Here is a 12,232-nt window from a genome sequence, read left to right on the forward strand (position 1 = left end):
AAAAAAAAAAAAAAAAAGGTACATGCAGAACATACCTTTATCCATTCTGTTTTGTCTACAAATTTGGTAGCCAACTTTTCTGGATACACTGACACAGCTTCCAAAAGACAGTACATAACTGGCAAACCTAAGTAAGAATTCAGAACCACTTTAAGTTTCAAGAAAAGTAATGAACATACAGGGACCACTAAATTCCTTCAAAGTATTAGGCTATTGCTTTAACACACATTCTTTCAGTTCTATTAAAAAAAAAAAAAAAAAAAACCCTACACAACCTAAATATAGTATGTGATTCACTATAGAAAATTTACAGATTAGCTATCTTTAAAAGGATATCCTGTTCTTCACATCCACTTCCAAAGTAAAAATATATTATCTATTGTTAGCATTTCTTTCTGAAAAAAGAACTAGTATCTAGAATGAATCAGATAACATTTAAAAAGAAATAAAGGCTATTCAGTTATAGAAGTGAAGAGAGAGAATAATTTTGCCATATATCTTAGCTAAGTTTAAAATTAGATTTTTCCTTAAGTGCTTTAATATCTTTCCTTAGTATCACAAACTCCTACCTCCAACACCTGCTAACAGCTGCTGAAGCAGGCCAATGTAGATCTGCACAGGGTTAGTTTCCCCACTCTTGTTAGAAGATGATGAGGGTGCCACCTGCCCGCCTGACATTAAAGTCCGTATGTAACGTCCAATGGCTGGGGCATGATCCTGCATATCAGCCAAACTCTGAGAGGTGGGCACCACCCCCGCACTGTGCGCAAGGCACATGCGCAAGTACAGAACTATCTACAAACAGAACAGAGAGAGGAAGACTAGATAAGCTTCTTGAAAAATTAATGTGGGAAGGTACTCTTCAAAGTAACAATTTCTAGTTTTGATTCTCCCACTCTTCTTCATAAAGCTATTCCAATCCTCATGGAAAGCAGAAAATATTCCATCATGGAGCAAAATCTACACAAGGTTTGCAAATCCAAATAATTTTTTAATGAAGTTAAAATACAAACAACTTTTAAAGTCAGAAATTGGAGCTGAAGGCTGTTATCCTTAGCAAACTAACACGGGAACAGAAAATTAAATACTTCATTTTTTAATGAAGTTGAAATACAAACTGAACTTTTAAAGTCAGAAATTGGAGCTGGAGGCTGTAATCCTTAGCAAACTAATGCAAGAACAGAAAATCAAATACCGTTCTCACTTTTTAAGCGGTAGTTAGATGGTAAGAACTTCTGAACACAAAGAAGGAAACAGACACTGGGGTCTACTTGAGAAGACAGGGTGGGATGAAGGAGGGGAGCAGAAAAGATCACTATGGGGTATTGGGCTTAATACCCGGGTAATGAAAACCCAAACCTAAAAGTTCAAAATTATAATAAAAATCATTATTTTGTAAAAGTTGTGTGGGGCGGGGGAGAAGGAGGGAAGGAGGGAGGGAAGGGAGGGAGGGATGGAAGGAAGGAAGGGAGGGAGGGAGGGAGAGAGGGAGGGAAGGGAGGAAGGGAGGAAGGAAGGGAGGGAGGGAGGGAGGGAGGGAAGGGTCAGCGGGAAGGGCAGAAATCCGGAGCAAATGGCCTATTATTCCCATAGAATTCCAGTTGTGTTTAATCTCCACTGACAAGAATTTGAGAAAATGGGTTCAAATCATCTACAGAAAAATAGATATGACACCATAAAAACTTTCTCTGATATAGACCAAACGTGGGGGCTCATGCCTGTAATCCCAACACTTTGGGAGGCTGAGGCAGGAGAACTGCTTTAGCATAGGAGCTCAAGGCCAGCCTGGGAAACATGGTGAAATCCATGTCTACCAAAAAGATAACAAAATTAGCCAGGAGTGGTGGTGCATGCCTGTAGTCTCCACTACCCAAGAGGCTGAGGTGAAAGGTTCACTTCAGCCCAGGAAGCGAGGCTGCAATAAGCCAAGATCATGCCACTGTATTCCAGCCTGGGTGACAGAGTGAGACCCACTCTCAAAACAAACAAAAAAACAAAACAACCCTTATATAAACAGACTACTAAGGAGTCCTCTGGAAGCTTTTTCATTGATGGTTAGGATAGGCAGCAAATTCATTGTGAAAATTCTTACTCTGAACAAGATTACCTCTTGTAATTTACTTAGTGCAAGTCAATGATCTAAAAAATAGAATTTCCCTTAATAAGTGTGATCAATTAATCCTCTCCAACCTTCAAAATTAAATAATCCTAACAACCTCAACAGTATGTTGGCTTTAAAACCCAAATCTAACTTACTGCAAAATCCCAACAGTAATCACTACAGAACATCCAATTCTTTCACAAAAAGAATCTCATCGAGATAAATATATTTACATACTCCACTATGAATTAAAATAATATCAATTTCCCAATATTTTTTTTAAAATAACCCAATGAAGAACAATAATACCACAATACGGGTTTACCTAAAACAAAACAAAATGACAGACACCTCTTTGAGTGTGGTGTGATCTTTTTAGAAGACTTACAAAATGTAAATAGGAATATATCAAAGTCCTACCTCTCCAAAGGCTGCTGGGTTAAATGGAAGGACAGTGGTCCCGGTCATGTACTTGACTGGAGTTTTCATTCGATGAGAAGCCTAAGTTTAAAAATTCCCAAACAGACACAATTAGTGAAAAATGGAGCATATCTGCCCTTCCTCAACTCAAAAACAACTGTATTTCTAGCTACATGTCCTAGGTTTGCTTCTTTTTCTGATCAATACATTTTCCACTTTCCTATTAATCATGGTGATAGTGCATGTCCCTTACACACTAAATGACAAGTGTTGCCCTTTTTCCATGTTTTTATTGACTTGTTTAAAAATAATAAACCTATTCTAGACATCCACTAATATGGTCATCTGAGGTCACTGCATGCCAGTTACTTTCATTAATAACGAAAGTGGGAGGAAACTACATGCACAGAGAATATTCTGACCACAAATATGACTGTGCCGCTATATAGAAAACAGAATCCTGGCCACTGCATAATGACCTTCAACTCCCTTAAGGTGCCCACCTAGCAAAGAGCTGGGATCACCCATGGAGGTAAAAGGTACGAAGGTATCCTCCAGCAAAGCGGATAAAGTCAAGGCCTGGAGGGGGTGGGTGGTCATTATTGCCAATATCCTGGAACTACTGGCAGAAAACACTATGCAAAAGCAGGGGCTTGTAAAAAGTAGGTAGGATGCTCTCATATGAATATGGTGGGAAGAAAACTGTTCCCTGAAGCATCCTTAAACTTATACTACCCTAAAGGGTGCACTTAAAAATAAAAAGGAGAACCAGCATGGGCAATATAGCAAAACTGTCTCTACAAAAAATACAAAAATTAGCCAGGTCTGGTGGTGCACGCCTGTAGTCCCAGCTATCAAGAGGCTGAGGAGGGAGGACTGCTTGAGTCTGGGAGGTGGAGGTTTCAGTGAACTGAGACTACACCACTGTACTCCAGCCTGGGTGACAGAGCAAGACCCTATCTCAAAAAATTAAAAAAAACAGATTTTTAAGCATGTCATGTTAACGGAAAAAATACTAAACACAGCCAAAATGTTACTAAGCATAAAAGGAATTATAAGTAATTCAAGTTTAGACAAAACAGATCAATTACAAGTGAAAATTATAATTTTTTTCCCTCACTTTGTACCTCCCCCTATTGTAACTATCAACATTAGAAACTTTATAAGTCGGCCAGGCACGGTGGCTCACTCTTGTAATCCCAGCACTTCGGGAGGCCACGGCGAGTGGATCACCTAAGGTCAGGAGTTCGAGATCAGCCTGGCCAACATGGTGAAACACTGTCTCTACTAAAAATACAAAAAATTAGCTGGGCATAGTGGCAGGCAGCTGTAATTCCAGCTACTAGGGAGGCTGAGGAAGGAGAATCACTTGAACCAAGGAGGTAGAGGTTACAGTGAGCCAAGATCGTGCCATTGCACTCCAGCCTTGACAAGAGCAAAGCTCCATCTCAAAAAAAAAAAACAAAACAAAGGAAAGAAAGAAAGAAATTTTATCAGCCAACATTTAATGATTACATTTTTCAATTTAAAGGTGGATGTTTTTATTTTCATCATCCATTATATGATTTAGACGAATTACCTTAAGTTGCATGCCATACCTTTTCTTGGATGTAATACACCATTTCTGGGAAGGAAGGCATCTGCTCAGAAGTACTTTCCTTTCTGTTTCTACCTGGAAGACACCTTAATACACGTTGTGCTTCTCCATGAACTTCTTCACGTCTTTCAGAAAAGACAAATAAGAATAAAAAATATATGTCACCAAGTGGAGAATGATCATTTGAAGAATAAGAACAGCAATTCTACTTGGCAGCTGTAGTTGTCAGAAAATGTCTTAAATACATTCTTGGCTATCTAAGCAGAGTCAATATAACACATTATAAGAAATCACTTCTTTTTAGAAATTACATGAGGTTCAGGGAGTCATCTGGCTTACCTCTTTGAATTTGACTCACAGAAAAAAACAAGATAGGGTACGGTAAGTAATCCATTATGTAAATTTCTATGTGTATGATTTATCTTGTAGAGTTAAATCATAAACAACTATAACATGTATTTTAAAATTCAGTTGACTATCTAGTGGTCTATACATTGCACCCAAACTCTTATATCTCTATGTATTCAGCTGCAATTCTGTATAACTAATAACTAATAAGTAACATTAGTGTGTAAAAATATAAACCCCAACCAATTTCAGACCATCTAGAGATTGATCTCAGCAATAGTCTTACTTAGACACCACATAAAAGCCTTTTAATTCCTCAACTGCCTCTGATCGTGTCTCATTTTTCAAACAGATAAAGGGCCAAAAAGAAAGAATTAATAAATAATGCCTCAAGTTGTCAGAGGATTTTCATTTGACCTGAACAGTTTTAACTACGAAGGAAAACTATTGAATTAGTTATGCTCTGGTTTTGGTTTCTTAAATAAAAATAATTTTCAGCATTTACAGAATAAGATACAGCAGGTAAGAGCTCTACTTGGAAGTCCAACTCCCTAGACTTAAATCCTTGCTCTAACACGAACTGCCACCTTGGCTGTCAGGCCCCAGTATATCTGGCCTGTGGCTGGGAAACTAATGTAGAAAAAGTAAGAAGCAACAGAGCTTCCTGGGGAGAAATTCAAGCAAAAAAAGAAAGAAAAATAAGCAACAGAGCACCAGAATCAAGATTAACAATCCAAAGCCACTATAACCAAATCAAAATGTGCTCTATAAGCAGCAGCAGCCAAGATCAGAAGACAAATGTCAGGGCCTGGTAATAACTTGCGATGTCCAATTAAAATACTAACCAAATAAATAACAGCAAAACACATACAATTTATACGAAAGAAAATAAATGGCATGAGGGGCACACAGTTGGCCAGCTAGAATAATGAAACAGTTATCGAGGAATTACCCATTTTTAAAAAGAATGGACCATAAAAGTTTATGGGCAAGGGTGTTCAAATCATCACAGGATGCATAATTTATTTCAACTATTCCTCAGTATAAATGAGGCTTTTCACCTCCCCCAAATAAGGCTATCCCTGATAACAAAAAAGAAAAAAATATACAAGAATCTCACTTAAAAGATGCAAAAACTCTAAACATTAAATGTGGTAATAATGGTTTATTATGAAACATTATAGTGCTGCATGGATTTTAGGATGTCATTGGCTATAAGATATGTAACAGATTTGAAAAGAGTTGTTTTAATATGTCCACATATACTTCATTATATGTGCATAAAACTTTTAAAGGCACGTTCCAATTTCAAAACCATTTAAACATTCTTTTAAAATGTATTATACACTCTAGAAAATGCGATAGTATAATATAAAATGCAACCTATGCCTCATTTTAAAATATTAGCATATTAGATATAAAATGATATTCCACATTTAATAAAATATTAATACATATGTCAAACCATCATTAGCCTTTTTTCTCCTTACATAGAGCTTGTTTTTAGAGATACAATTACATTACACACACAATCATATAATCTGCTTTACAATATTTACACTTCACCATTTCATAAGCATTATGAATTAAGTATTAGCTATAAGCATTAAGTATTAGCTATATATTACATATATACATTATATAATATATATTATATAGAGATATACATGTAATATTTGTATTATTATTACATAAATATATAACTATATGAGTACAGGCCTATATGACATCAAGAGCCATACTTTAATAAATAGCTTCTAAATTTCATAGACCAACATTGCATACAATACGACTTCTAGTAATTTTCAAATAAATTCAAAATAAACCAAAATTCAAATTAACACCTTTTGAAACTTACGGATCTCCTGCAGCTAGTAGCAGCAAATATCTGGAAGGGATATGATCTGAGGGAAACACAGTGCTGGCAAATTTCACAGCCACTTGTCGAACTTGAACTTCAGGCTATTTGACACGTAAACATACACAGACCACCCCGACCCAAAAAAGAAAATGGGGGAAAAAAATCAATTACCAGCTATCCATTCCAATCAAGATGAGTCTTCCTAATTGTAAACAATTCAAAATTCTAAGGTGACACTTGAATAAATATGTATCTAAATAAATAAAATAAATCATTTGTCCAAGATCTTTAATGATGTTAAGTCTTTTGGACAGTGGCTTAAAGAGTAAGAGTACTTAATTGTAAAGAGTACTTAAAGAGTACTCTTACAATTTAAGAGGATACTCCAGGTAAAACAGGAAGACCTCCACCAAAGATCATAACCAGGGAATCTCTGCACATCATCAGCCCAAACCTTGGGACCAGGGTCACTGTGACAGTTTCTGGCCACCACCTCTGCCTCCCCAACTCTCAGCAGTCACATGAGTGAAACTCAGGTATTTTGCAGAAATCACAAACAGAGCTTACTTGGAATCCCCACCAATTTGAAGCAAAATACCTCCAATGTTCTCAGATTCGCTCTGAAGTTAAAACTTGACTCCAAAGCAGTTTCAACTACAGAAATATATTGAATTAACTTAGATTAATAATCTATGACTATAAAGTTCAACCAGAAAAGTAGTTTTAGCATCTACTGATCCTGAAGCTTTATTCTTATGTACCTTCCCTAGGTCGCTTCTCCATCCACAAACATAAGTGAAATAAGAGAGACATTAAAAATACATACATTGTCCTATTCATTCTGGCATTCTTGCTATTTAGCATTCCTTCAACTACATTAAAGAGTGATGATATTAAAAGACTAGCCTAAATTACATAATTAACCTAGAGTTTGGTTGCTTTAAATGTTGTCTGTGAAAAGAAAAGAAATTAGCTTTGTATTGGTAATAGTGTTACATTATTTGATCTGAAGGAGTAGAACCAGTATCTATAAGGGATAATATAAGCATCACACTTCCTTGTAAGGTTACCTAGAGAAAGTTTTAAGTGTTCTATTCTAATGAGCTTCCAAATATGCCTACACAGCTTTGTCCATGATATACAAACATGAACCACGTGCAGTACACACTAAAAGCACATGACAATAGGACTCCACCCATAGTAAGCTTTCTGAATATATTTAATAGCACATTTTAATCCTGTCATATTTTCATAGCAAGCAGATACCTTTCTGAACATTTAAAATTCCCTCAAAATAAATATATTAAATCATGTCAGTCTAATTCCATTAGGACACAATTTACGTTAATCTCACTGACACTTTTTAGTAGCATTTCATCTTCCAATCTCCCTCTCTTTCTACTCCTAAAAATGTGGGACAAAGAACTGACTGAAGCAAATACACAGTATTTTTCATATTACATAAACATATGTGTGTATATATCTACAGATATTCAAAATCCTCCCACAAATTCCCCTGAAAACCAAATACAGAGGACCAGAGGAAAATGAGCATGTATGACAGCACTGGTTTACTTCCTAAAGAATCACTTTGACATGTGGAATTTGTCTTTCATCCCTTCTGCTTTTCTCTGAAAACGTTACCTATCAAACTCGACCCCAGCGGACAGTAGCGCTCAGCTACCAGTTATGAAGACAAAACACTTCTAACTCAGAGGACCTGGTATTCAGAATAATTTTCCCACATGGAAAGCTTTAAACATAAGCACCGCTATGAATACTACCACTCCTTCTCCCCTAAAGTCAAATTTTCATCATGAAAAATTAAAAATAGATCATAAATCACAGCCCAAGTGAAAGCAAATATTCCTCTTAATTATCAAAACATTTAAGTAGCAATTCAAATTTTGTTCTTAAAAATGTAAACTTTATACTACCCAGACTTTGTAGCTCACACGGACCTACCTTTATTAAATACGAAGCCACAAGTGCCTCCATGAGAGTTCGCTGTGCCCCTTCCAAAGTACTATATGCTCCAACCATCAAAGATAAAGCTTCTTGAATAGCAAGTCGAGTCTCAGGCTCTTCCTATAAAGATAATAAAAATGTTACCTCCCTGTTGGGTCCCCAGGGGAACATCCAAACAGAAAGCATAAACTTAGCAGCTGCTTTCCTACCTTACAAAGGGCTTCAAAAAGCTGCTGCACAAGCGCTATATCCTTAGTGAATAAATGTGGCATTCGACTGCAAAAGAATGTAAAAATATTGTTACTATCATAAATTTCCAAGAGATGAAAAAGGGAAAAAATGAAACTAAACACAAATTTTCCTGAACTCTCTGAACACAACGTCAGCATCATATTACCTCCCCCATGAGCCAAAATTTTTTCTAAGCAATTATTTAATTCTTTAATCCAAATAGCCCTTGATTAATACACACATCTTCTAGATATCCCCTCTGTAATATTCCATGCATTCAGTTAACATTTCTGATTTTAACATGAAGAAATTAGATAAGACCAAACTGTGATCTAAACTAATGGCTGTCATGGAAAGGGGCTTTGTTACTTCATGCCAACACACAAGGGACAAGGTTGGCTGACAACCCTGCACTGTATCCACTGATCTGGGGTGGCTTTCTTGCAAACCCCAAAGCTCCTTTTCTCTGAAGAGAAGAGCAGACCTGGTCTACAGAGGCCAACATAAAACCTGTACTTGGGGTGGAAGCAGCACATGGTTGCCACTGAGGATGCTTCACCTCTCTCTCCCTGCTTTGAAATACAGTGAAGGAAGATGAAGCCAGCAGGAACTGGAATGAGGAAATCACACTGAGAAGTAAAAAAAATCTGTCAGGGCCACTCAGAATCATAAACACTATTCTCAGAAAAGAGAATCACTAGAAAAACCTTGATCACTGGGTTTATAAAGATTAGTGCCAAGTAGCAACAAAAACACATAAGGTCAACCAAAAGTCTCTAGGGTACAAAAAAATATAGCCCATTATGACACAATTCAGCTCAAACTCTTATTTCAAGACCATTATTTAATATAGTAACATACCTTCAAATATAAATTAAAATGCCTCACATCTTTTTCCTTCTACACAGAAGACATTTCTAAACAACCTATGGCCATTAAATACATTTCCTTTCAGAATCACAACAAATTTATTATCCACCATTAGTAAGTGCCACAGAATTTTTCTCAGTTTACCAACAGCATATCTCTCACTAAAAAAGAGTTTACTCACCTGGAGAGTTTTCCAATTGCTGAATATGCCATTGACAGTAGTTTAGGGTCCTTTAAATTAAAAAAAGAAAAGAACGAACAAAAACAGACAAAACAAAAAATACAGTAAACAGTAAAACCTTTTCGCTGCAATTACATGCATTATTTTACTCTTTATTAAACCTAGGTCTCACTCTGTCTAAATACATGGTGTTAGCACCTGAACAGCAACAAAAATGTCCAAACTGAGACTGCACCACACTAGTAAAAGGAAAAACATAGCAAAACCTTGCATCCCCAACTCGTTCCAAAAGGAAGCTGCAGTGTTCTCTTAGCTGGTGCTGAGTTCAAGATATTTCAACACTATGTAACCTGCAAACACCAAAATTGATCTTCAACACCCTAAAAAACATTAACTCATTAGACAATACATCACTGGTCCAACAGACTAGGATCTTCCGTCTCTCAGCAAAATTCAGGTAAACTGTAGTGCGATTTTCTAAAAATCCACACTGTAATAAACAGCTTCCTACCATACTTTCTACCATAAAAATTAAGAGGGTCATAGTCATCAGCTGAATTAGTGAGGTTCTTTCCTCAAGATACAGATAGAGCTCTACATGGTTTTACAAAAACTAATAATCTGATCACTCAGAACACAATAAACTTCCACCAAAGTTTATATTTATCCTAGGATTTGCCCTTCCACATCTAAATGGCTATTCTTATGGATTCATCTGTTGGGAAGACATGCAGGTGTCACCTGGAGGTAAGGGGATTCACACCTGTGGTTTGTCTGGCCTCTCTAACTTATATTTAAATATACAGCTTCTCCCCAAAAGCCCCGGCGCATTTTTATTTCTATCCATGACTCCAAAGCATCTCACTATCTATGCCATAAAATAATCTGAGAAGTCCCCTAGATCTTAACCATACAAGCGTTACTCAATAGAAGAAAGAAGCTAGGAAAACCAGGCCTACTTACCCCCAAAGCAGAGCTGCACAGAAAATAAAGTGCCTTTCACTAATAGTATCTACTAACGTGCCTTAACTATGTTGAACAATTTAGGTAGATTACTCATTTAATCTTCACAGTAATCTAAAGAAGTGGTATTATTATTTTCATTTTTCTGATAAGAAGGTGCAAAGAATCTAAGTAACTCACCAAAAAACAAAACTAGGATTCAAGCTCATTTCTAATTTCCAATGGTAAGATCTTGAGCTCATATACTACTGCAAACATGCATTCATGTTGAGCTTAGACTGAAGAAAATAATACTAATGAATTCTTGAAATATTAAGTTTTTTTTAGCAAACTCCTTTTAAATACTGGAGATATTATAGTAAAAGAAATACAGAAGGGAAAATGAGATTAAAAAATCTATAATCCAAGGAATCTTCATCCCATTTTGCTTAAGGAATCAAAAATTCACTGAATGCATGTTTTGACAGAATTTTTAATCATTAAAATCTCAGCCCCATTATTTACCAGAGAAAAATATAAAAGAAAAAAAAAAAATCTTAGCCCCTGAGAATTCACACTGTTTCCCATCACAAGCCAAATCCAAACAGTCCCATATGGAAATAAACATAAATTTCAATTTCTTTAATTCCATTTTTGCATAATGCCTACAAGTAGCACAAAAGGCACTGGCTGAAAAAATGCTAACTAAAGACACAGTAGGTGGCTCATGCCTGTACTCCCAGCACTTTGGAAGACAAGGCAGGTGGATCACGAGGTCAAGAGTTCAAGACCATCCTGGCCAACATGGTGAAACTCCATCTCTACTAAAAATACAAAAAATTAGCTGGGCATGATGATGGGCAGCTATAATCCCAGCTACTCAGGAGGCTGAGGCAGGACAATCACTGAACCCAGTAGGTGGAGACTGCAGTGAGCTGAGAGCACGCCATTGCACTCCAGCCTGGGCAACAAGAGCAAAACTCTGTCTCAAAAAAAAAAAAAAAAAAATGGATGCAGTAAGACCTCTTGAGACTCATCAGTTTTTAACAGTTATTTCCCCCCCAAAAAACCAAAAAAGGGCAGTAATTTCTGAAATTTGTACTACTTCAAGTAAAAATGTTAAGAAACAATGAAATAGCAAACTTTAACTACATAAATGAACAAACCAGAAAGATTATAGAAAATATTGTAAGACATAAAACGTTGATAAAATTTACAAGACAAGTCATTTACCTCTTTGTATTCATTGATTAGCTTGGTGAGGCCATTCAAAAGCATTGGACCTAATGGCTTAATCTTAATTTCTGGACAGCTTTAAATAAAACACATATACACAAAGCAAGGTAAGAAATCTCATAACTATGTATCTTTACTGATGATTACATAAAATAATTAGAGACATAACCAAAACAAATTAAATAATCTATTAAAATACAAAAATTTTTAAAGATGAGCAAACATGATTTCTTTATAGGTAAGATAAATAAAAAAATATACTTGAAGTATTCTAGCAGCTTGAAAACTTTATAGTTAAAATAGTTAAAACTTACGTTATACAAATATGATGAACGAATTGCAGGGATAATGTTCTTAACTTTGAATTTGTATTTGTACCAAAAAGTCCATCATACACCACCTATGTGAAAGGAGGAGTTGAGAACATCAACTAACAAAAATCAGAATTAAATACTTTTGAATAGTAATCAGAATTCA

The 12,232-nt window shown here is 36.0% G+C and overlaps 1 protein-coding gene across 1 annotated transcript in view; it reads right to left on the bottom strand.

Annotated features, from left to right (window-relative positions):
- Nucleotides 1-12,161, bottom strand: part of ECPAS (Ecm29 proteasome adaptor and scaffold) — a 63,383-nt gene extending 51,222 nt beyond the window's left edge. Inside the window, exons 1-10 of the mRNA XM_017503409.2 lie at nt 12,070-12,161; nt 11,753-11,831; nt 9,578-9,627; nt 8,505-8,571; nt 8,293-8,415; nt 6,325-6,428; nt 4,120-4,243; nt 2,522-2,602; nt 570-795; nt 36-127 (exon numbers count right to left, since the gene is read on the bottom strand). Coding sequence (XP_017358898.2) covers nt 36-127; nt 570-795; nt 2,522-2,602; nt 4,120-4,243; nt 6,325-6,428; nt 8,293-8,415; nt 8,505-8,571; nt 9,578-9,627; nt 11,753-11,797 — 912 coding nt within the window. The 5' untranslated portion in view covers nt 11,798-11,831; nt 12,070-12,161. The remainder of the gene's footprint in view (nt 1-35; nt 128-569; nt 796-2,521; nt 2,603-4,119; nt 4,244-6,324; nt 6,429-8,292; nt 8,416-8,504; nt 8,572-9,577; nt 9,628-11,752; nt 11,832-12,069) is intronic.
- Between the last annotated feature and the right edge of the window lie 71 nt (nt 12,162-12,232).

This window comes from Cebus imitator, unplaced genomic scaffold (genome assembly GCF_001604975.1).
Source record: "Cebus imitator isolate Cc_AM_T3 unplaced genomic scaffold, Cebus_imitator-1.0 Scaffold310, whole genome shotgun sequence".
NCBI classification, from domain to species: Eukaryota; Metazoa; Chordata; class Mammalia; order Primates; family Cebidae; genus Cebus; species Cebus imitator.